Here is a 26,283-nt window from a genome sequence, read left to right as displayed (position 1 = left end):
AGGAGGAGGATAATGCATTTACATCAGTGTGATGGATAGCCTTGGAGGCAGTTGATGGGTTTTGGGTGGATGGTGTGGTGAATCACACAGCATGCCACTGTATGGAAGGTTGAAGGCAAGTGCACACACATGTACAACATTTGTGGTGCACGGTTTAAATTTTTTCAGTCTCTTGGTAAACTCTGTAGCCTGTGTTTTGGGACAGAGTCTGCCCAGAATGCAGTCTTCAGAGTTACGACAGTCCTGATCTGAGCTGATGGGACAAGGGCATGCAGTGTCTTACTTGCCATTCTGTGTTTGTTTCAGTACTGGCTGCAAAGCCATGTAGGAGCAGAGACAGATCTTGTGGTGGCACAGGCTGCTGATACAGTCATTCAGCAAACTCATGGGGAGGGTCAGGTCAATGCCAAGCAGCCTCATGCTGCAAGCGGTCTGCAGGTCTGCTCTGGAACATGGCGTTTTTCTTGTTAAACTTAACCTGTCTTGTTTTGGAAAAGGGAATGTTAGGACACATTTTGTATGTTTAGAGACAAGAGGGGAAAAAAAAAAAACCCAAACCAAAAGCAAACAGCTGCTATGGCATGTTTGTCCTTGTAAATCATTGTAAACTCGGTGTCCCCTTAGCCCATACATGCTGCTTCTATAATGTAAGTAGTTCAGAATAGGAACTCTCTTCTTATGCTTCTACTTTTACATTTTAATACACTAATAATGAATTTTAGATGTGTGTTAATCTCAGGCTAATCCTTCTGATTTGTGGGCAGTGGACCATGAAAGATTTAGCTTTATCTCTATACATTTATTATTAATAAATGATTTTTACTTCCCTAGTAACTGCTTCTTAGTTGCCCTTAAGAGGGCTTAGTTTGTAGTAATTTTAATTTTACTGTTATAAAGTTAAACACTAGACATCTGGAATAGTAGACCAATGTCAGCAATCTGAAAATTGACACCCTATAAGCATTTAGCTTCATAGTTTTTCTGTTGTTGAGGTTGGTAAATTATGACAAAATAGAAAAAAACAAAACAACAGCTTGCTCACTTTCAGGAACTTTCAGACAGTCCACTTCTGAATCATCAACCCCAGCATGCTGGCTTGATTTTTTTTTTTTTTTTTTTTTTTTTTTTTTAATCTGAGTATAAAGTTACCCGAAATCTTTCTGATGCGGTGTAATAAAGTGTTATAGGCAGTGCTGTTACCTGCCTCTCATCTTCCTAGAGACTCAAAGGTAACACAAACCTAGCTTATAATGCCTCACATATTTTTTTATTTGACTAGGAAATGTGGCTGGGAAAGCTGTGCTCCCGCCCTGGTGGTGGCTCTGAGCGCATGACTTGTAGGCAAGTAGGTGAAGGAGCCTTTTCAGTAATTTTAGCATTTACCATAGTAACATAAGTGAAAACATGGACAGGAAAACAAAGCAAATAACTCATCCGTACCACTTTCAGTTCAGTCTTGGTTATAAATTCAAGCCCAAGTTTTTAAAAAACATCTTAGTTACATTGTCTTAAACATAATTTTCTGTCCACTTTCTTAGGTAGCTGCTTTGGGAGGAGACTTTTTCTTTGTGGTGGTTATTACAGAATGACTAACTCCCCTCTTCATCAGGACAAAATAGTCCTGTCCAGGGAGAGGAAAAGTATATCAAATGTTATACTTACGTGTGATGACAGTGTGTATTAACTCTTTTGCAGAGTTCGGAGCACTCACTGCAAATATTTGCTTTATATTTGTGAAAGAGTTTGCTTTAATCAAATAAGCTAATCACCTAGGAGAAACACATAGTCAGAATGAGTAATTTAGGTGTCTGCTTGTCCTCTCAGGAGTCCACCATTCTGTTATATCCAGGCTGCCACCTGAGATAATGAAGATAGAGGGCAAAGCTGGCTGTGTTAGTAGTCACCTTACCTTCCTTTCCACCTCCTGCCCCCAAAGCGATGTACAAATAAAGCCTTTTTTTTTTTTTTTCTTGGTCTTGGTAACTTTTAGAAAGGCAATGGAAATATAATTAGACAAGGACAACTCAGGATATTTTTTTGAATCTATGTACAAAACAGACCTTGCTTTCTATAGACAAATGGACTTTATATACATTTTAAACACAGTAATTCCTCAATCAAAAACAATCACAAGGTTTTTTGCTCAGAATTATGAGGAAAAGAAGAGAGAAGGGAAAATGTTTTCCAAGAGGAGGGTGAGACATAGCCCTCTGTTCTTGATTTTGGTGAAGTTCTCATCTTCTGATAGCCTATTGTCTGCTTCAAGATACTGTTGCAGTATCTAGTGAGCTGTAGTCAGTGGTTTACCATCTTGCCCACCTGAGTAGCAGAACTCCACAGATGTCAAAATTAAGAAATTTAAGTGCAAAATAGTGCTTTTTCTTAGTGCCTGATAAAAGTCAACTTCTAGTTCAAAACTTCTTGAAGACACATGAAGAAGCTGTAAGGACTTGGAAGTAAAATGGAGAAAGCTAAGATAGTGTATCATGTTCAGAGCTGTTGAAAGCATGGGCAGTGTTGACCCTGGTTCATGATTTTGTTGTGTTTCAGTTAGAAGTTGGGCTTTCTGAGCAAGAAAAAGTTTAAGATGTTTGTTTGCAACAGCATGTTTCTTGAGGAAACATGAGAAATGCAGAAAACAACTCATTTTTTAAGCCTAGGAACTGTTCTTTTGGATGATGGGATGGTGACACTTCCAATAATGTAGCTGATCTTGCATTGCAAAAGATCTCAGTTCCTTTGCAGTCCTAAGATTTGAAACTGGTCTGGCCTTTGGAGATGCTTGTATATCAATAGGGTGATAATTTAACACACTTTGAAATGCCTGGGGAGACTCAGAAACCTGAATGATACATATATGAAGAAGAAAAAGTGACCTTAAGTCAAAACTTTTGACGTACATTCTCACTATTTCTTTTGCATATGTAAATCATTACATACTGCTTTCCAAATTTTTTAATTGCTGTTCATTGTTTTAACGTTTCTCTCTGGGACTTGGTTATTTTCTGAGAGACTGAAGCATAATTCCATTGTCACATATCTTTGCACCTCTGTCTCAAAAAAAAAAAAAAGTTAACTTTGAATTAAATAGACTGTCTCAGCTTTCAAAGTAGATAAAGAGAGAAATTACCACTTTGTAATCTGCTTATTTTCTGCTACTGTCTGCCTTGTTGGTAGCACATATATATTTATCTCCTGAGTGGGAATTTCCCATGTGTGAATGATGATACCTGATCTAGTGGAAAGTTAATAGTCTCTCTTGTTTCACTGTTCTTTGTTCTTCTCTGTGCCCCCTGAATGCTGCCATGTTCTTTCAGCCCTGTTTCCCCTCCTGATTCACTGGAGGGCTTTTGGTCACCCGTGTGAGGGGTATATTCTTAAAAAGCTTTTGCGGGTCCTAAGAAAGGGTTTAAAACAGGATTGTTATACAGAGTCTCAGATTTCCAGAAGCTCTAGAGAGTCTGGCTTTGAGTCACTGCAAGTGCTGCCATTAACTCCTGCATACTTCTTTCAGAGCTGACAGTGTTTGGCAAGCAGTGGATCCAAATGTTAATGTGGGTTTTTAAGTTTGTTGGCATAGTGAGGTCTTGACCTTTCCCGTGAAGCTGCTTCAATTATTTCTGTGATTTCTGGTTATCAAAATTAAGCCAAAAAAGAAGGCCACTTCACATCCTGCTTCCTGCTGGTGCTCTTTCTCCTGTGAGCACTTCCGAAGAGTTCCTCCGTAGGCAGCATGTGGGTTTGGTGGGATCAGGCAACTTTGCAGTCCTTCAGCTGAAGGTATTTGTTTCTTATCAGTGAGAACAGAAATGGGTTCAGCAGTCATCGTAGTGTAAATGTCATCTCTTGGCATTTAGGACACTGGTCCATGTTTGTTGGAGAAGTGTGTTGCACTGCTGTTGGGAATATGCTTGGAACAAAGAGGGACTTTGGAGACTTCGTTGACTCTGAGCCAGCAGTCTGTGTGATGTGTTTAGCACTGGAGAGAAAAAACAGATGCATGCTTGTTTTTGTATTATTTGTGAGGAGGATGCTTTGTGTGGTTTCCAAGGTCTTAAGGTTCCTGTACATTGTGCTGCCTTTTAACTCCATCGCTGTAGTGCGCTTGAATGAGAGGTGCAGTTTCCACAAGCAATTAAAAATGCACGTGTACTGTTTTTTAAGGCTCTTGGACCACCTTGCTGCTCTGTGCCAAAGTGCCAGAGCAAAGTGCATCATGTTTTCAAGGGGTTTTTTTGGTGGGAATAGGTAAAAGCTGTTAATTACTCATCTGTTACAGCTGGATGTTTTTATAAACAGGTGGCATCTATGGGTACATTTCACTCTGTTTGAAACCCATCTTCACATACATAGTAGTGTTAGAAGTTGTTGATCAACAGAGCTGAATCCTGGGAGAGTTGTAGGATAAAAAGCCAAACTGGTTGAATTTTACTGAATTATCTGACAATATGGTAGTTTTAATTTCTTTGAGGGTAAATTGCAGTGATTCATTAAAAAAAGTTGGTTATGTTTGATAGAAAATAGAAGCTGTAATTTTAAAGTTTAATTACACTTTTGTGACTGCTGCTACTGAGGCACTGCTTAGAGTACAAATGTACTCTGCATGAAATTTCAGTGTTATAGATACTAGATGTCATCCTGAAAGATTTGGTTGCCTTTGTAGGAGTTACTGCAGAAATTACTGCGTGAAGTTGTTTGCGCTGTACTTGAAAAGTAGCAACAGTCTAACAGGATTATTAGAAGCATCTGAAATTGAAATATAAAAGGTTTGTGTTTTTACCTTAGGACTCTAGCAAAGTTATTGGCAAGTGACTGTCATCACCCACAGGGCTGGACACCCATGGGCATTGAGCACCAGCTCCTGGCTGAAGTAATGCTGTAGCAGGTCAGCTCCAGCACCATAAACTAGCCGCAGATCCCAGGCGTTTTGGTGTAGTGATGCTGTTGGTGTTAACGCATACTGCCCAGCACCATGGTTAAACTGGTGTCTTGATATGAAACCTCTGGCTGGAGAGGCAGTGGGATTTTGCTGTGGTACATGGGAGGAGGAGGAGTGGTTTTCTTTCTCCTCATTAAGTGCCTACTGTCTGCCTGGATACCCGGCGGTGTTTGTTTCGCAGCAAACTACACTGCAAGGTTGCACTGAGTGCCATTTTTCCCCCATTCTATCCTCTCTGGGCTCACTGGACCTTTGATGCAGCACAGCTCTCTCCGGAGAGGCTGATGTGAACCCCCACCCCCTGATGGGGAGCCAGAGGCTGACAGATTGTGCATCTGCGGAGAAGGAGGTGGCAGCCAGGTAGTGGCTAAGTAGGAAAACCAGTAGTGTTACTGGGGCCATGAGACTATTTTGCTGTGTTGTTGTCCCATAATAAGAGTTGTGCGGTATGCCATATGCTTACAGTGCCATCATGGCATCTGTGTGTTGTGCATCTGTTGCTCGGAAGCAGGTCAACGTAGAGGGTATGGTGGTGGTCAGACTGCACCAATCATGATAAAAAATGTGTTTCAAAGCAACAGAAGAGCTGTAAGGACAGCAGCTAGGCAAGGTTCATATGCCCCATGACCTGGAGCTGGCCCTCGGTCACAGGCAGGATCCATGCCCACCACCTGTATGTGGTCTCATCTGCGGGGAAGCTCCCTCCCTGGGCAGTGGTGGAGGAGTAATTTTGGGACAGAACTTTAAATGTTGGAAGGGTGGTCATCTCCAGCTCCTTCTGCACTGAGAGAGAAAGAAGTTTCACCAGAGGATGGTCAAAGAGTTTAATTTAGCTGCTTTGAATCACCCTTGGGGAGCAGCCTGTTTTCCCCAGTCCTTCAGAGGGAGGAGAAATAACAATTTTCCTAATTTTGGAACCCAGGGTGAGGGAGTGCTCATGCCGCCCTCCCCCCCCGGCAAGGTGGCAGGTGAAGTTTTAGCAACTTTTTCAAACCCCCAGCATTTCTGACTTGCACAGCGAGCGTGGTCTGCCCTCTCTGCTCAGGTTTTTGTACAAGAGAGACTTGGCCTCAAGTCGGTTTTGTTGTGGGGCAGGGACTGTAGTTGACAGTCTGCACGTTGGGTACCGCAGGACTTTGTTGCAGAAGCAAAGGGCATCTCTGCAACCACCAGACCTTTCTTGGGGAACTGCAGATGTGCAGGTGCTCCTCTTCAGCCTGCTGCCTCTTACCGAAGCTCAGAGCAGCATGTGGGTTAAGGCGAAACCCTAGTGAAACAGGGCGCTGCCATCCATGCATGGTCACTGGGCTGGGGAGAGAGGGGCTGGGCAGCCGGCAAGTTGCACGTGATGCTGCTGAGACATCGTGTCTAACGCAGCGCCGGAAACCACTCAGATGCGATGCTGAACCTGTCTGGGCTAGAATTTGGCAGCAGGGGAAGGATGAGGTGTAATTGTCAAAGAGGCAGGGGGGAAGTATGGTAACAAGAGGAAAAAATGATTAAAGATTGTGAATAGGAAAAAAAAAAAAAGAAGAAAAAAAGGTGCTCCTATTAAAAATGCAAACTGAACAAAGATACTGGTAGGAAGGGAAAAATGAAAGCTTGCTTATTTCAAGTGATAGGGAAAACTGATAAGGGACAACAGCAGATTGCAATCTAGTGATGAAAGGAAAGCTGCACAACAGCAAAAGGGAAGTGAAATGAGAGAAAGGAGGGAGTGACTGATTCGTAACTGCTTGCACCTTGTGTAACCACCACCTTCATTTATGTAGAATGATTTTAAGGGTCCATGCAAAACCAAATCAAGTCTCCCCACTGTGGCTGGCAGAAGTGTGCAAGGGTCCTGCTGCACGCTCATTTAATGTCAGCTATTACACAGGGTACAAAGCAATCAGCAAGTCAGGCCTCGCTACTGATACTGTAGGTCACCTTTTACATTTTGCCTACATATATATTTTTTTGTGCTGATTTACATTGTCCTATTGACTGAAGCTGTGGGTCAGCATTTTAAAATTAAAGTCTCTGCAGTAAAGACATCAATAAACGTACAAACAGTAAAGACCTGAACACAGATGATGACTATGCTAACCATATATAAGCATAAATTGTGTAATTGCTGTTTTTTTTTTAATGAGATTGGAACAACAAGGAGCACTGCGGTGCCCTCAGAAAGTAAGCAGCCATGTAATATTGTTGAGTAACTTTTGCAGTTTCTTACTGTTTTGTGGATTTAATGTGCCTTGCTTAGTTTTTGTGCCTGCCTGCTAGTGCTGTGCCATGTGCATCACTGGTTTGTGTCTAAATCTTGATCCCTGGCAACTGGAGGAGGGTAGAGAGTTGAAGGGCCTGTACTTGACCGACTCCTTGACCCGTGCTTTACGTGCTTTGTTGCTATTAACTGCCTTTCTTCAATAGCTATTGTCTGATTTCTGTCTTGGTGTGTTCTGTCTTTTATTGGAGTCCTTTGCTGCAAGCCTGCTGCCTACAACACACAAGGTGCCTGCTGCCTGCTTAGGTATTTCTGTGGCCTGTTGCTGACCCAGTTTCTGCAGCATTTAAACTGCCCTTTTGAAAAGGGGGCATTTCTGGCCTTTGTGAGTGTTCCCAGTGTTGTGGGGATAATGTGGCTGATCCCGCAGATGCAAGTAGTCGCTTTAAAACAAACACACACCCCTGCCACGGTCCCCATGCTTTCAGTCTTGCTTGGATTTTTTTTTCTCCTTGTAAATAAACCCAATTATTAATGCTTTCTGGTCATTGAAGTGGTGGGCTGCGTTTTGGAGGATGGTTTGTTCTTGGAATAATTACTGAAATGTTTGCTGGGCACGGAGAGGAGGGCAGTGCCCAGCCATAAAGAACGTACACTTCCAGATTCTAAGATGGGGACCTTCACTTTTGTTCTCAAACTGAGGAGGCTCATTTGGGACTTGGAGAACTGCAAGTTGCCCTATGTCTGTCGTGGCTTTGTCGTGAGGTCTGGCTTGGAGGTTGGGTTGTGCTGGGTGTAAGTGCTGGATTGGGGACGATGACTCTTGGTTTGAACACTTGCACCTTTTTTATTTTCATTCTATCTGCTGAAATTTTACAAGCTGTGGAAAGGTAAGATGAGGTGTTGAAAACGTGACCTTGTGGTAGCTGCGAATCCATGTTACGTATTGCTCACTGTGGTTTGGGTCAGCACCTCATGCTTCCTTATTCCCTCTGTCTTTTTGCCATACTCCTGCCAAGAGCCATGTCTTCTGTTTTGAAACAATCAAAGTCTCACTGCTCCTTTTTCAGTGTAAAATATTGCTGTGAAGTGACATGAAGAAGCCTGTTCAGAGGCTGAAGGCATTTGCCAAGCTTGCTTTCATGCACTTAGGTCACACGTGTGTCTGTACTTTCAAATGCACCTGTAAGGAGGAGCAAAGTGCTCCACACTGGTTCTGCTCCTTGGCCTGCCCCAGCTGTGCCTCTCCCTGCCCACGAGAAGCCCTGCTGGCTTCAGAGGGGCTTCGGGCAGGGCCCAGCAGGTTCCCATGCGGAACTGTGACATTTATTTGCTTATCTTGCAGAGGAAGGATCAGCGGGCAGCTTGAGAAACTTTGTGTCAAATAGGTTAACGTGTGGAGCGTGCAGAAGCAAAGTGCATCCTTTCTTGCAGTGGAAGCAGACCTCTAGTTTGAGGCTTGTTAAGAAACTAAAAATAGCATTACTGATTCTTTGCCCTTAGTTTCACAGGTGAAAATTTCAAGTTGATGAACTTCAATTAGCTTCTTAGCTTTGAAATAAAGGAGGAAATGCAAGAATCTAGGGGAGGTGGAGTCTTAATATAGTACTTGATTGCAAGTACTTTTTTTAAACTGATACAAAATAATAAAAAGTTGACTTCCTGCTATTTTTTTCAGCTCATTTTTCTCCTCTTCCTTCCCCCACCGGCTGTCCTGCGGAAGGAAACAAATGTTAACCCATTGGCTCAAAGTGCCCCTTGTTGGAAGTCAGAGCTCTAGAGGTTAACATGCCAGCTGTAACATACCTGAGGTTTTTTGGTGGTAGACATTTTGTTAATAAACCTGTGAAATGGGGTGTGTTTCATATGGTTCTGCTTCGTTTAATAGCAGAAGATTGCAGCATTTTGTATGTCAGAAGAAATTGGCTCAGAGCATATGCTGTGCATTGTTTTCAACAGATCCCAGATGTTTTGTAAGGACCTGGAAATTTCTTCAATAAATGTTGTTAACTACTAATCCTGGCAATGCCAGAATTTTTGCCAGTTTGAATTTTCTGGTATAATTTTTTTTGTATCTATGTTTTCTTTAACAACATAATCTAATGAAGTATAAATATACAGTAGTACTTAGGGAGTAGGTCACAAATACACTGTGAGTGTGCTTCCTTTTATTAATAGCACTAAATCATGGAGTTGTCTTTTCATGTTGCATACCGTGACCCAGAGCGCCAAGTGACAGAAGACAGGAGAGTGCAGCAAGCTGCTTTTTTCAAAAGGGGTGGCTGGGGGAATTTGGCAGGTTGTCCGTGTGGTGTCCTGCCACGATGGGGGCTTACTGGTTTTAGGTGAGAAGGGGGAAATGATCTGATGCTGTGGAGGATTCCCCCGTTCTTTTTCTGCCTGCAGGAGGGGATGTACTTGGAAGCAGGACCAGAATTTTGTATGGGGAGTTGGAAAAGAAAAGCTTTTACTTTAAGAGTAGGTAGATATGACTGGACTATTGAAGTGTATAGATGAAGATGAAAATGCACAGTGCAATCAGTTAATAAAATATGAATGAATAATAAGTAGTCTGCCATTTTTATATTGGCATTGTAATTTTAAAAGGCTCTTCATAAGAAAAAAGTTCCATATTTTTCTGGAAAAAGTACATGTCCTGTCTAATAAATAATATTACACATCACATCTGTAAAATGTCATAGGTCAAACAGGTTACTGCACCAGAACAAAAAGTGTTGTCAGGTGACACCGAAAGATCGAAAGTTTTGGAGGGGGACTAAAGAGGATATAGTACATCTCAACTAGGAGGAGTGGCAAACAAGAACAAGAGAGTGATGCTGCTGTGAAGATGGAGATGTTGATTTTGAGCTGAAGCTGCCTTTTTGGTCTTGCTATTTGGTTACTGATTTATCTTTAACTTTTCCTCCTTAAGATTTGGTAGTGGCCCCTGAGGTGTGGGAGAGCAGCTTTGTTCACCTGCTCTACGCAGGACAACTGTGTAACCACAACTTCACCCTGTGTACCATGCTGACAGTACCTTTAAGAAATGTGTAGACTTGCTCCTTCTCTTTATATTTCTTCTTTGTGTCATATTTTTGCAGTCATATATTATGGCTTGTGAAAATGCTGTTCAATGACATGGAAAAACTAGGTATTCTTAGAAAGCTAGTACATGTAGTTTAAATTCTGGGTACTTTGCACATGCTTCAGAAAGTCTTGTATGAAGTCTCATTTGTTAGAGGAGAGAATTAAGCTTTTAATAAGTCTGACAATCAAGAGCGGCAATAGTTTTTTGTAAGAAGGAAACATAGCACTGAGAAAGCTGGTCCTGGTGCTCAAGCAAATCTGGTGCTGGTCTTGGTTACTCAAGCAAATGCTTGGTAAAAGCATTTTGAAAGAGGTGTGTTTTTAAGTTTTTGAGAGGGACTTCCCCAGTGTTTTACCAGTTTGTAAAATCATTTACTGCCTAATGCATCTAAACTATATATTGTACTGTTTGCTTTTTCACATTTGTAGCATTTCAAGCTAAGTGGTAAAGTACTGTCTCTAACTTGTACAAATTTCCATACTGAACCCGTTTTAGTTGTCCGTCTTCATATACTGCCTTAAAGAAGGAATGCTTAAAGGTTGATGCTCAAAAATTATGCTCTGTTTTTAAAGATATAGGCTGAAATTCACAAAAGAGAAGAAATGCAAAGTCCAAGCTGATATTTTCCACTACTGTGTCAAACTTCGATTTTTCAGCTTTGAGATGTAAATTTAGTGACTTTCTATGGCTTCTTTTCAGGGCAGACGGTGTCAGGTGCATTGTCCAGACCAAAGGAATAAACTAAAAGCAGAAATTATTATTACTACTTTAAGTCCTAGGTCTGAGTCTTCTTGTATTTGCTTAGCTTCCTTTTTAGTTAATGTTCTTTATGTTTCAGGGGGGAAAAAGGGTACTTAGTGGGTTCAGTGCAAAGGTTTCCTATGGGCTGTTAAGATCCCCCAAGCAAATCTGTGCTATAGCTGTTCTACAGGCCCTTACTCTTTCGTTATATAAAGAAGCTAAAAGGCTTGAGTCAATGCAGAAACAGCAAAAGGCAGTTCCTTAGGAAGATTATCACTCTTAATTAGTAAGCAGGTCAAGCTTATCAGTGACCACAGAACTCTTTCATGCATTTTGCTGAACTGTTCTGACTTAAATGGTTTCTGTCAAGATGGAAGTTTTTCGCTGCAGCTGTAAGTAGAAAAAAGGAAATGGTTGGGTGCAATGATACTTGACAAGAATGTAACTTCCTATTGCCATGAGCTTTGCAGCCCCTCTGTGCTTCCTGTCAAGTGCCTCCCCCCTTCTCTCAAGGCAGGAGCCAGACTCCCCGAGCCAGAGAAATACTGCTTTGCCCTGACATGTGAAAGTGAAACACTTGAGGGAGGGTTGCTGCTGAATTGACAGAAATTGGCCCTTTGCTCTTCAGCTTGGGGAGATTTTTTGAGTAAAATTGTGTGTGCTTCATGAAATGAATTTTTATTTTAACCAGTAAAAACAGAATTGCAACTGATACATTAAAAAGGAAGAGATGTGTTTTCACTTGGATCTCTTCTTTCTATACTGCTAATTGTCCTGTAGGCACTCTGCAGCAACAGAAGACAAGTTCATTGTTATATTTAAAGGGAAATAATTTAGATGAGACAGGTGTGATAGAATCATTATTTGTTTCTTCTGGAATATCTGTCTCTTCCTTTGTTAGATTCCTAGTTATATTAGTACAGGACTATGCTTAAAAACAGCCCTTGCTGCTAAAATCTGCTGCCATGGTTTGGTGTTGCAAGGATAGAATTAAATACTTTACCTAGTAATAACCTAATAAAATAAGTGTGCTCTCCTTAGGTACAAGACAGGTGGGTTTATGGTCTTCTGACTTTTCTTAAGGTTCTTTTATCCTACCTCTTTCACAGGGCCATGCTGTGAAATTTGACTGCTTTCAGTAAAATGCTCTGAAAACTGTGGGTAGGGAACAGTCATTTAAATTTCATGGCATTTCAGCACAAGGCTTGCAGTTAGTGCTTTGCTTTTAGCTGGAGAAGGCAGCATACTGACACTGTGGACGCCTTTTCTCTAGGTACTTCACCATGTGTTCTTTCTTTAGACTTGATGTTTTCGAAGTGTGTGAAAAAGGCTATGAGCAGCACATCTCCACTTGAAAATGTTTCATTTTCAGTTCTGGGCAAGAGCTTGGATAAACAGGGTGATCTTTCAGAGGTGTGGAGTCTCAGCATCTCTTGAAGTGATTTTGAGTTGTGAGAGTTGAGCAGTGTCCTTCAAAAAGCAGCCATTTATTTACATGTATGAAGTAGGCCAGGGTGCTTTCAGGTTTGACTGCCTTTCTTAATGCTTGTTAATTAAGATAGGCAAAAGTTAACATCTCAGAAATGATTTGTGATTGTAGCTTCAGTTTTTGAAGAATGAAACCTGGGTTATGCAGGCAGTTCAAAGGGTTGTTGGGTGTTTTTTTGAGGGTTTGGAAACTACAGGGTAAGCAAATTACTCAAAAAAAAAAAAGTGAATTTGGCTAAAAAGCTTTGAGGTTTAAAAAGGAGAAAAAAAAATATATCATGAGCTGCTTTGTGTGCCTTTGGGATTTGTGTTTTTATTTCACTTACTCATGGGCTAGAAGTATTCTATATAAAGACATGAAATGCAGTATTTTCTCATAACCCCAGCAGTCTAGGACCTGATAATTCAAGATAAAATGTCAAGAAAGCCAAGGCTCCTGATGGAACCAAAAGTGTGTGTTTGTATTAGGCAAGTGACTCTTAATTTGTTTTGGAAAGAACTATAAAAAAGAGTAAACTTTATTGTTTCTGCAATTTTAACAGTTTAACAGAAGATTGCTGACTACGTAAAAAAAGTTAAATTGTAAAGAGGCTTAAAAAAAAGGCAAACTAAAGGTTTCATTTCAGAGCAGCTACTGTCTGAAGTACTTAGAAATCTTATGAAATATTGCAAAATGAACAGGTAATTTTTAAATTATTGTGAAGCAAAAAGGAAGATGAAGATGGATGTTCTGCTTGCCAGGATATTTGGGATTTGCTGGCAGTGGTAGAGATGCTTCAGAGGAAAATATGTTTGAAGTGGATTTTAAACCAGTGGGCCCTGTACACTTATCCAAAACAAATAACTTAAATATTTCTCAACCTAGCTGAAACAAGACTCCTTTTGGGGTTTTTTTGGAGTCCACAAGTGGCTGCAGGGTCAGCTTAGGCCAGATGGGTGTCTGATTTGCACGCCCAATTCACTGATAATCCAATTACTGGTCTCTTCGGTCTGTGGTTGGGGGTTTCTAGGGGTTTATGTACCATTTGATTTTTAAAAATTCTGCTTTTTTTTTTTCCTCTGATCAAGCAGACTGTCTGTCTTAGATGCCTAAAAAATACAGGTTCCCCCTGGATCATCTCTAGAGAGCATTTGCTATTGCTTGAAATCTGGGTGGCTAAAGGATTTTGAAAGATGATGTTTCAGGAAACAATTTCAAATGAATTCAAGTCATTGTGAATTAATTTCTTAATTTAGTACAGATTTCAGTTATTTCAGAAGTTGAGGACTAGGGAATAATTCCATTCTGTTAAACACACTTTATTGTGTTGCTGCTGCTGAAATACAAACCACAGGCACATCTGGAGAAGAAAGCCTTTTCTTTTCACCAGGATGCTTGCTATGGCGCTTTGTGCCTTACTGCTCATCATCTCAGCCAGTTTCTTCATGAGTCTTACTCTGACTTTTATCGTGGTTCACATTTAACTTCTTTGGACATTTTTCAAGGAGACTGTTTGGGTGTGAGAGTAGGGAGAAAAGCCAGTTTTTTTTAACTGTGTCCTACTATTTACATCCTGTTGAGAAATGAAACTTTATAAGCACTATACTGTGAGTTTAATCATTGCAATTTTGTTGTAGTTTTGTAATAAATAAAACTGAAGCAATGCTGGTTTAGGTAACTATTATTCATAGGGTTTATATGAACGTTATTGCAGAATTTTGTATGAAGGAGCACAGACAGCAAGAGGAGAGAAGGTTACCCAGAAAGGTAACTAACGGCAGTGGAAACACCAGGGCTGGAGAAGAGGAGCTGGGGAGGCTGCTCGCAGTTGCTGAGGGAGAGCGATGCACAAGGGGTTGAATGGAAGTAATGGAGAGTGGTTTGTGCTTTACATGTTGAGCTAGGCTTACATACCTCTTTATCTCAGTGCTGTTTAAAATAAACTAAGTATCAGCCCGTTGAAACTTTGGTGAGCAGGTCTTTGCTGTATGCTGCTTTGCCAACTTCACCTGTCTACCCCCTTAAATCATGACTTTGGCCATAAATATGGGATTTGTCTTTAGAGAGATTGTCTCACCCATTTCACTGGTTTATTTTGGTTTAGCTCCTCTTTCCTATTTTCCTGTAGGCAAAACATGCAAAGTAGCAGGCATGCATACACACATATTATTTGATGAATAACACTGTTTTGGCCTTTCCTGCTTTCCACAGTGTAGGATTCAATCCCTGATGTGTATGTAATGTAGTTTAGAGAAGGACGACCACTCTTCTTCCAGAAGCAGCATAGCTCTCTGGTAAAGCGTGTAAGTGAATTCCTAAGGATGGGTTGCCAATCCCCAAGCATTCAGCAGGAGTGAGTCAGTCCTCCCCCTCTTCCCTAAACAATGTGGTGCTAAAAATACCAGAGTTTTTTGCCTTCTAGGTTTCCAGAGTTTAAAATTCACATTTTTGTTCTTCTACCTGCTGGATGTTTTTTTCTTCAAAAAATAATCCACAGGCTGGTTCATGTGTGATCTTCTGAGTCTTATTATGTAGGTATGGGGCTTCGGAAGTCCTCTAAGCCTCCAGAGGTGAGGTGTCAAGCATGACAGGGCTGAAGCCATGGAGAGCTGTGCTTCCCCAGTTGGTGCACATACAGCTTGCCTGTGAGCAGTATTGTTGCAGGGTAAACCTACTTTCTGATGACTGTTTTCTGTTTCTAGGAGAAGAATTAAGTTTGGTTACAAAAAAGCATAATTTAATAATGTACCTGTCTGTGTTTTTGGCAGAGTTGCCTTAATGGTAAGCAAAAGTTTTAATTTCGTATTTCCAAAAAATTTTATTACCTCTTTTAAAGCTACTCTTTGCCTTCCAGGAGGTGCAGTTTAACATTCATAACTACTGCTTGGTGCGTATACTGCCTTTAGTAAATGGGAGGTTGGGAGAAGAGAGGGACTAGGTGATGCGACAAACCAAAGCTTTGTATCGGCTCTGCAGAAGACTTCAGTTCATCTGCTGCTGGGATCTGTTTCTGTATCTATGTCAATTTCCTCTTAATTAACAATTTTCATTTGTCAAAATAATTTCTTTGCATCAGCTGTAATCAGAACTATTAAAAGTATTTGGGTTTATTTGTCTGTACGTGTGAATCTCATCATCATAGTCTGCTTTTTGTTTATCAGGTGTAGTACAGAGGAATGAATCTAAAGTTAGTCAATAAATGAAGGGCTTTTAATTTCGTTTCTCTGTTTCAGTTTACATATAAAAAGTGTGCTGTCCTATACAACACATACATGCTTTTGTATCTCAGAACCTTATCCCGTGGGTTCGTTAATATTCCTGCACTGAACAGATGAAGTTCCAAAATGCCAAACATAAGTCAAATTTTACTTTTATCAATATAATTAAAAAGAAAATGGTACTGCCTAAGCAGATTCACTCAAAAAGGACCACTTGTATGTTAAAGAATCCAGTCCTTTTTGCCAGCTGCTTCCAAGAAAACCCTGCAACCATAAAGAAAAAGACCTGACAATAAAATGCCTTCCCCTGACTTGCTTTTTCTTCCTTTGCTGTGAACAAAGGGCACAAAAAGGAAGGATGAAGAAAGGGCACCAAGTAGCAATTGCGATTATTCTCAACTACAGACGTTGCTCTCTGGATCATCAGATAACATGCATCCTAAGATAATCTAAAGTAATCCATTAAAGTAAAGAAATAAAAGATACAAGGAAGACTTAAAGGAGCTAATAGAAGAAAAAGGGACACTGGGATAAACTTCCTTCTAGGAAACTTCCCTTTGCTTCTGCTTATAATGCAGCTTATTTTGTGGATTGCTGAGTGTTTATTATATATATAATTAGATGAATTAACTCAGTTTTGAAGTTTGTTTTTTTTAAAAAAAGCACACCAAACCCAAAAAACCCCAACACAAACCCCAGCAATTTATTCAGAGTAGATTTGGCCTTTTAGGTTTGGATTTTTAGGAGAAATACTTTTCTAGTGATTTTGGCCACTGAAGTATGCATAATACTGTTATGAAGAAACATCTTTTTCTGTTGCACTTTGGGGGAAATAAAAGGGTCTTTGCTTATTTGGAACAAATGTTAGTATATAATATACATTCCTATACATATGAGGTTTGGGGGCTGTAAATAAATATATAAAAATGATACTGACCTGGTTGTTTACCTGTTTTTACTAACTACATCAGAGAGTAACAGAACTGAAAGAAGCGAGGGCAAAGCAATTTTAGCTATGTATTTAACAGCACACTCAGCATGTGTGTAGTGAGTATCCCTGTATTAGCGTCCCCTTTTGTTAGTCCCACATCAACAGGACACCAAAATGTTCTTTCCTGGAGCAGGAAATGTAAAAGGCTGGAACTTCTCCATGTTCCTCTGATGCCCTTTTCCCTACAGATCTCAGTGGAGGGCATATGACGGCTTAAGCTTTTACAGCTCTTGCTTTGTTTAAACAATAGCAAGCCCAAACCGAACCTGCTGCTCTAAGGTGACACATTGCTCTGCTTGCACAGGTGATCCGGGGTTCTTGCATCCTGCTCTTCTCTCCTTGGTGTCACCCCACTTCCTTACCACATCTTCCCCCCCCAGCCCCTTTTTGTCTGCTCCACATTGCCCCTTCTCCCCAGCAAGCATCCCTGGTGCTGGGAGTTGTGTGTGTGCTCAGGATTTGTCCCTCTCTGCTGGTTGTTTTCAGTGAGTTGTGGTGATGAGCTGGAGTAGGCTGGAGCTGTGGATTGTGTGGGCTCACCCTCTCCTTCTCCCCAGAGTCTGCCTCCCATCTTCCCCCTGCCCTGAGTGACTGTGTGGAGCCTTCCCTTGCCTCCCCAATGTTTCAGCTGTTCTTACTCTTTTTTTCCTGGAGATGGTTGGGCCCCAGGGTATCAGCATTTTAAATATGTTGTGAGGATGAAGAGGAGGAAGAGCATTGAATTGTTGGGCTGGCAAGTGATAATGGGGCCAGTTAAACTATTTTTTTGATACAAAGGCAATTACTACTAAGAATTCAAAGTAGTTGCCAGGAATTCCCTTTCCTTCTTCTGTTTCTTTTCCCCGTTTCCCTCCGGTTCTGTTCACTTGCGCTTAAAAATGGCCCCTGAAATGTTGGAATTGACCTGCTGTATCAAAATTTGTCATTCAGAAGTCGGTGTTCAATTGGTCTGCCTGTAAAAACAGAGATACCATTGAGTGTGGCTTTGTTAGACAGCATGCTTAATGTGATGTTAGCTGATTGTAAAAGCAGTTAAAGAGTAGTTGAAAACCAGGCTTTTTCTGTTATGAAGAGGACTGTTTCTCCACATTTGTTGTTTCAAGACTTCCATTCTTAGGCTGATATTTGTGTGTCTTTCCCAGGCCTGAAACATTCTCATGAAATGACCCATGTACTTTTTTGGAGATGATGTCTGCAGCCAAAAGAGAAATTTTTGGCATAATTTGAGGTGAATCTATTAGTGAGATGAGGCTCTTGGAAAAAAAAAATAAATCCAAAAAGTAAATGTTTTGTTTTAAAAAGTGACTTCAACTTCTAAATGTCTTAATAAATTGCCTTTGACATTTATTTCCATGTCAGATTCCCTGCAGAGATCTGAATGTGTTGAATTGTGTTTGGAGCGTGGGGATGCAGAAGGGTGTTCTGCCAGCTTCCAGCTGGCTTTAAAAGACTTGTGGTAACACTGGAGAAGTAGACTTCTAATGTAAATGGGCCTGTCCCTTTCTATAGTGGTGAGCTTTAAAATGCATCCTGGTTGTTCAGGTGCAATGGGCAGAATGATCCTCTGCCTGTTCCTGCTATTCCAACGTGTCATCTTCTCCCTTGGGGGGGGGAAAAAAAAACAAAACAGTTTTCCTTCCACTAGTCCTGTTTTTCAATAAACTCAGGTCTCAAGTTATTTTTTGGCACTGCTTTTGGGGTGGCTGATAAGCAGTGCAGACGCCTTGGAGCTGGCCAGCAGGCAGGGTCATGAGCATAGCACCGTAGGAATGTGACTGTTCTGCTTTTGGGGCCAGGATGGGGCTTGGAGCAATTCGGCAGCTTTTGTGGGGTGCAGAGGAGAAGCTGGATGTCTTGTAACCACGGTCCCATTCCTGGGGCTGCTGGGGAGCAGTGTGCAGGGATGCTCTGAAATTACATCCATGCTTGGGAGTCAGCTCAGAGCCTGCAGAGTTCATTAGCTGAGGCTTAGATTCAGCCATCCCAGGTCCAGGCTGCCTTCCCCAGAAGGAATGGGATGGCAGCCCTGGGATCCTGCTATTGCTGCTGCTCTCACAGGGCTTTTCCCATTTTCTGACTAGTGGAGTTGGCTGTGGTTGTTATCTGAACAGTAATACAGTGCGTTTTTAAGAACCAGTGCTACAGCATGGCCTTGTTCACCCAAACCAAATGAAATGCGATCTCCTACATCCACAGCTGCATTTGCACCCAGTGAGTTGGGTACCTATTGCAGAGAGCAAGGGTTGAGAGGTAACAAGCTAATGCTGCTAGAGGTCCCCAGAAGGAAAATTCGTAAGTCTTGGAGAGCTGCTGCCAATTACATGAATTGGCACCAGGGAGGGTACTCAACTTCTTGTCCTTCTCAGCAAGGGTTTTTCTGGTGGGAAAAAGTATTTCAAGCAGTACCTGTAAGATGCTAGAAATTTAAGCAGTGGTAGGATTCAAGGTGATACTGTAGTGCACAAACCACTGGCTTAACTGTTACTTTTCTATGTATGTGCATGCATATAAAAAAAGGACCTGAGGACCCCTAAGAAATGTGCCTTCCCCCAAATGTCTGGGGCTTTCACTGTAGTAGTAATTCTAATTTGTGCGTGTTTACAACAACAGTACTCAGACTTTCCTTCTGGGTACATCTCTGAGGCTGACTTTTGAAAGGGGAAGAAGGTGCCAATTGCTGTGGTGTTTCTAGTAATGGAGCAAGAGTTGTCTGGGGCAGAGATAAGGTGGTTGGAAGGAGGTTGTCATTCACCCAGACTTTGTAGTTCTACACCATCTGTTCTTTTGTATTTTCTAGTAGCTCCCCAGAAATGCGACCTGGATATATTGCATTCCTCCTGCTACGGCAGCAAGAGAGTTTGCTCCCTTGTATGAGAAATGTTTTCATAAAAGTTGTGGGTTTTCATAATAATAAACCTGATTTTTCCTGACTGGTAATAAATTATGATGTCTTCATTGGTTTGGAATATAACAACAGAGTTGTGTAGGTACTTTAATATATTAAAGGTGTAATGTTACAGAACTACATTTTAAAATTGGGGACCAATTAACTATACTACCACACATTATGCAAAACAGCTGGGTAACTAATGAGACCACAGTCCATCTCTCACTTCTCAGACTCATCCTTGCTAGGATGCTTATTAGCATCATCCAGTAAAGATGAAACTGGTTCTGGATTATGCGACATGCAGACTGCTTCTGGGAAAGTTTTTAACAGTATAGCACTGGGTACTTAGATGTAATGAACAAGTACTGGGCTTGGTTTTTACTGCTGTGGTTGTTGGGACTTGTGGAGGACAAGTTTTAATTGAGAAGGTGGTGAAAATATCCTGGGATTTCTGTCTACATTGTAGTGCATCAACTCATGTTGAAATAAGCTAAAAATGTGCTAGAACTGATGGGAACTTTATTGTGATTTTTCCTAGGGCAAAGGAAAGATGATGATGTGTGTGTTTCACATTATTTCTCACTCTCTTTTGCATATAATAAATGAGTTGGCTTTTGCATTAAAGCCACAACTAGGCAAACATTTCTTTTGATGTTGGCTTTTGCACAAGCTGCTGTTTACTCATCTACCTCTGCATCTGTCAGGTGTGCTCCTAATAGTGGTTGTGTGAATGTCGAATTGATGAGACTGGGGATCTGCTCTATGATGACGTAATTTTCATTCCCCAGGACTCTCTTGTTTTCCCTCTGTAGCCTAGCCCCATAAAGAGGTGTATCAGCATGATTGAGGGGATATGTGCAAGGAAGGGAGGTTGTCCAAGCCAGCATTGCCTCTAAAATGGGATACTTCTCTTTTGCTGCACTTTTATTGGCATGAGCTTTCCAGCATGTGCTATTGTATGGAAACCTTCTTAAAAGGTCAGTGTTATGGCAGCAAGAGGAATGTATGAAAAGATTTGGAAATAAAGTGTGTTTAGAATATAAAGAGTCAGAGCCTGTAACATATCTTCCTTCCCTGCAATGTGTAGCATCATGCCCTGTAAATATTAATTGTGGCTTCTTTTCCCCCTTTTTTTTTTTTTTTTTCAGCTTCTCAGCAAAGATGCCTCCAAATGGGAAGGCCTTACATTTTCACCCATCAGTTCTGCATTTTGGCATGCAGTGAGTATTTTACATTATTATTATTTTGATTAATAACAAAGCGCGGAGAAGCAACTACACTGGGCTACATTTGGGTAAAGAGCATTAGCTGAGATCATGCTATCCTCTGAAAAAAAGAGAAATAGTAAGTAATTGCCACGGAGTTGGAACTGTGTTTCTTGCCTTGCAATACTTTTTTGTAAAGTAAAATCAATATAGTTCTAGGAAGGAGGAAGAGGGAATAGGGAATCATAACACATTCTGGGTACATTTCAGGTGATTCTGCATTGGTGTCAAATCAGTTATTCATGCTGGTTGTTAATTTCTTGAAAAAATTGCCTTCCTAATGGAGGGGGAGCTTGTTGCTACCTTTAACTTCTGAAAATTAAATTCAGAAAGTTTCAGGCAAAACATACTGGTAGAATACTTGAGATTTTAGTTTTTTAGTTCTCCTCTAAGAAAACCTCAAAAATTATTCTTAAATGATAATCAGCCTTTGGTCTATCAGTAACTGAAAAGAAGCACAGTCCTCTTGTGAGTTAAAGGAATGTTTCACAGAACAAAATGTACAGAATGAATGTATAAGATGCTGGGGTTTAGGATGTATTAGCTAAAGGAAAAGCCTTAAGAGAATCATTGCTTTAGCTGATAAAACAAGACTTTGTTTATTTAAACTTTTTTATTCAAAACTTTGTGCCTCATAAGGGTTGTTGTTTTTTTTCTTAAACTCACGGTGACTCAAATGAGTTTTTGACTAAGTGCACCTCTCACATCTCAGTGTTACTTTTTTGTCTTCCTATGCTGTTTTCCAAGGACTGATTACAACTAGAAAATTGTTGCGTATCAACATGTTTTAGTGATTTGTGTTTGTTGCTTTTTTGTGCATTGCTTGTGCTTATAAAGTGAATAATTTCTTTCTCTTTCCCCCTCCCCCTCCCCTTTAGATTACTGGGATTACCCAGGGCTAAAATGCTGCATGCCTACAACCCTAGTAGAGATAGAGAAGTTGTAGTGAATTCAGTGTTTACAGCTACTAGACAGTTTCATGTGTCTCCTGCTCATAGCCGGGTGAGTGTTGATGTACTTTTGGAAACTATGTAATGGCCAGGTGCCAAGCCTTCGTGCTTCCTTTGGCCTAAGCTTTTCATTCTGTGTTTTCTCTTCGTGCTTTTTTGTAGGACCTCCAACTTTTTTTCTGTTTTGCTAGCATTTTTTTTTCTCACTTAGACTGGTAAGGGAGAAGACATCCAAAAGCTGCAGTAGGAAATGTGTTTTACAGTAACAGAGAAGGAGAAGAATTTTTCAGTGTTAAAGAGGCTGCTTAAATCTCATTCTGCTCTATGCAGTATTATGCAGTAATCCACAGGCATGTGGGTGTTTTACAGCCTTGAATTTTCAGGCTTTTGAATAGTCTTGCATATTCCTCAAAAAAAACCTGCAGTGAAATGTTTTATGCATTTTGTATTGCAATTATGAGCATAATTGCCTTATGATCTAAGACCATTATTTTAACTCTGAATTTTTTTAATGAGGTATAACAATATAACACATGTTAAGAATGAATCGCTGTGACCTCAGTTTGATGAAGCCCAGGTTTTATCCTCTGCTGATGTGCAAAGGGTTTTTATTATGCTTTTATCTGATTTGTGTTTTTACTATGGCTGAATGGGTATTACTGTGCAGACATAAATGTCACTATTCTTTCAGTTAGACTTATTCCATTACTAATGGTGTTGCCCAAGTTCAGCTTTGACTCATTTGACTATATATCACAGGGGGGATTGATTCACTTTGTAATAGGTATCTATATGCGGGGAAGCATTTTTGTGCATGCAGAGGCTGTCGGTGCTGCATGATTAACTTCTTGTGCAAAAAGGAGTATTGACTGATAAGGCCCGAGCTAGTAAAGAAACTCCAGCCATAATTACGGTGAATTGCTGCGTGGTCTCAATTCTTCTCCATAGTAAGAGTTGTGGACAGATGAAACTTCTCCGGTCTGAGGTTCTGCTTAGTGGGATCTACAGATAGGGGTATACATGTGGAAATAAATGTCTGTTGGGCTGTGTGACTGAATGGTGGGTGTTGTGATCACCAGCACCGAGCAAGCAAGCTTCTTTGTGGTCTCTGCAGGTAATTCCAGCGATGGGAAAAATTTCTTTCAGAGTACTCTTCCTGCCAACAGAAGAAGGCAGTATTGAAAGCTCCTTATTTATAAATACCTCATCTCATGGAGTACTTTCATATCAGGTAACTACTTTTATTTTTAGCTTGAGTTTTGGATTTATTTGTGTTTTAAAAAGTGATTTTTCATATGTTTTGAACTTAGAGACTTCCAAAGTTCATTGAATTCCTGATACAAATCACTCAGGGTAATGTTTAAAATTCATCCCTTTTACCAGATCTTGCTAGTCTCATGATCATGTATATGGTTAAAATTACTACTGTTAGTGGCTACTTGTGGTAGTAAAACTAAGTGTGTTTGTATATGTGTACTTAGAAGATCATGGTCCTGTCACTATTAGTTGGTTTCCTATAACACTGCAGTCTAGACTGCACTGTGCTGGAATGCATTTGTCATGAAAAACCTACTTAGGAAATATTTTAGGTGGTTTTCAGCTACTCTGCAAGATTTTATGTAAACACGTTCGGGGTGTAGCACAGGGTGAGAGGTTTAGGCCATTAAAATGTGAAAGTCAGAGTAATGGTTGTGCATTAAAGCCACCTATTTCCTGATTAATTAGTGAATTCAAGCAAGTCTTAAGCTTTTTTCATTTTTATAAGGGACATTATATACTCCAAATTACTTGCTTTTATTAATTTGTTAAAGAAAAATCTAACTCTGAATTCAGTGATTTAAAAACAGTGCCAGCTTTAATCAACCATCCAGCTATTCCATTCCCACACTTTGATACTGTGATGGAAAACAAAGCTGCTTAAATTGAAGCGTAGGTAAGTTCAGTTGAAATACATGGTTTTTAATACAAGTGTTGCATTTATCTAGTATTTATTAGAGGTAGTACCACAGTTGGCAGGAATTTTTCATCAAGGATGAGGGAAGAGTGCATTATAGAGTGACTGACCTTTTCTTTTTGACTTCTCTCCTGTCCTTGCACTCACTCCTGACCCCTTGACTTATTGCCAGCTCAGCCAGGGCTTTTTATCAGCAAGTTGTGGGGAAGCAGTTGTTAGTGCCACCAAAAAATCAGTTTGTCTCCTGTTGGACTGCTGCTAAAATCAGTAATTTACTGGTTTTCATGGACAGTTTCACCAGCCACCTGAAACAGAGGAAGTAGCTGCCCATGATTTCAGCTTGCATTAGGTTTAACAGTTTCAAAATCGGAATTGAGTGGTTGCTGCACAGTTACAGTGCTCTTGAGAGCCCAAAAGCCTTGAAACATTTATGATATTTCTCATGCATTTATGCAAGAGGATGTACAGAAGATTCACCCAAATGGAGAAGAGGTACCATTATATTAAAATGTACTTTGTAAATGCCTCCATAAAAAAAAAGCATATTCCCTTTGATCTGGTATTTTGTATCTGTAGTCAGAGATCTTCAGTGAACATAGAATGAATTACATTATCCTCTTACTAAAACCATGTTTTTTTCTATTTAAAAAAATAAATAAATCTTTGCATACAAGTGAAAAACCCCAAGGCATTTTTCTTAGCCTCTAATGATTTCTTTTTTTCCCCATTATCTTGCATCTCATTGTCATAAACTAATCTTGGTCAAGAGGAATATGAATGCAGTAAAAACATTCAACTTGCAAATCTTATAGTGCTCTGAAAACTGCAGACTTCAAAAACCAAAATTGTCAACAATAGTCACTCAAATTTTAAGGCAAAGTCATTGAATTCAATATGCAGTTTCCAAAAATTACGGCACTGCCAAATGGTGATATGTGTATTGTAATTGCCTGAAGAATAATAAGAGAGTTTAGAGACTTTGAGATAATCTGATGCTGTGCTGGTGACTGCTTTGTTTTGTTTTTGTAATAGTGACTGAATGAGTGAAGATGCTAAAGTGCCATGTATGTGTATAGTTACTTTCCACGTTGGAACTTTATACATTGTCTTTTAAAAGAATCTAATGTGAAAAACCAATCTGTGTCTTGGGAAGATTGTTATTATTAGCAAAATACTTTTGTATGTTACTGTGATAACTAAAATACTACATGTGGATGCAATGACCTTATTTTTTAACACCAGGTTTTTGGAATGGGAACTCTGACATCTTCTCCAGAAGAACCTAGAGTGCAGCTAGCAAATGCCTACTTACTGCTTCCACACATTCAAAACATCCAGGCGTCACACACACTGGTACAGTACACATTTCAAATGGAGATGAAACATAAATCTTAGATGTAAAAGGTTTTTGTCCGCGGGTTGTTGCCATGCAAGGAACGTTAACAAAAAAGTCCAAGTACCTGTGACTGCAGGAGAGAGGCCTCAAGATACAGGGCTGCTGTGATGAGCTGGTATTCTGGTTTTATGAGACAGTCTTTGGCATTTAAACTATTCCCACTTACTATTGTTCATGCTCCTGTGGTGTGTTGTCTTCTCAGTTGTGCCAACAAAACTATTTGTGAGGCTCTGCTCTGAACTAAACTGGAGAATTGATCTGTCTTAAAAAAAAAAAAATAAACTTTGTACTATGAAGTTGGGAGGGGGGCTGTTTTGGTTTGTTCTGTTTGTTACTTCAGACTTGTTCCCCATGCCGCTTCACAGCAGGGCTGCACCAGCAGTTTGCCCCAGTTAGAAAGCGTGCCATGCTGTGTGGATGAGAACAAGAGCTGGGATGGGAGTCAGGCTGGAGTATCCCCTCCTGCCTGTACCGCTGCTGAGAATAGCAGCTTTGCTTACCTCAGCTTGACTAAACCAGGGACCTGTGGAGAATACAGCAAAGTGGATTTATGAGGCGTAACTATTTCAGATGAAAAAAGCTTTAACGATTTCTGTGATTTGGTTGCAGTTGCAGGTATTTTCATAGTCTTCCAGGTCATACACAACCTTTCAAGTGAATAATTGGGAAAATTAATCTTTCAAATTTCCTTTTGTGTTATACACAGATACAGTTTTTCCAAAAACATATTTAGAATATCTTGACACATAACAGAATTTAATCTTTTATCTAAATGTAAGGTGATTGCTTGCCTTCATATCTTCTTCTGTTTTACCTGAGAAGAATTCTCAGCTTAGATCATATTTTTCAGTCTTCTACGTATGTGTTAGGTCAATCTTACCTCTACCTGAGGATAATGCATAATTTCTTTCTCTTCCTTTGTTTTCCTCTGTACCAGTCTCTTTCCTGTAATCACACAGGTGTGCTTGCTTGTGGGCATATGCAGACAGAGTCTTGCAAAGTAACCAAAAATCTTCAAGTTTTGTAATCTGGAGTGCTAGGAGTAGAACTGAGAAGGGTTTTTTGAATGCTGTTCATGACCTGTCTCTCTGGATCTTCACATCTAGCTCAGTGGGTTGTTGTCAGGTACTGTCTGAAGTTTGGATGCAGACTCTGCTGCTTTGCAGTTCTGTCT

General features: G+C 40.3%; 1 protein-coding gene across 6 annotated transcripts in view; it reads left to right on the top strand.

The window, feature by feature from the left end:
• Positions 1-26,283, top strand: part of TMEM131L (transmembrane 131 like) — an 83,432-nt gene that overhangs the window by 14,636 nt on the left and 42,513 nt on the right. For 5 of the 6 annotated variants that reach the window (XM_074822986.1, XM_074822983.1, XM_074822985.1 and 2 more), the window contains exons 4-7: positions 20,693-20,764; positions 21,688-21,811; positions 22,874-22,990; positions 24,956-25,066. In XM_074822986.1, the coding sequence (XP_074679087.1) occupies positions 20,693-20,764; positions 21,688-21,811; positions 22,874-22,990; positions 24,956-25,066 (424 nt within the window). The remainder of the gene's footprint in view (positions 1-20,692; positions 20,765-21,687; positions 21,812-22,873; positions 22,991-24,955; positions 25,067-26,283) is intronic. The other variant, XM_074822988.1, reaches the window with a different exon arrangement.

This window comes from Strix aluco, chromosome 4 (genome assembly GCF_031877795.1).
Source record: "Strix aluco isolate bStrAlu1 chromosome 4, bStrAlu1.hap1, whole genome shotgun sequence".
NCBI classification, from domain to species: Eukaryota; Metazoa; Chordata; class Aves; order Strigiformes; family Strigidae; genus Strix; species Strix aluco.
Note: the sequence above shows the minus strand (reverse complement) of the source record. Positions and strands in the feature narration are given on the sequence as shown.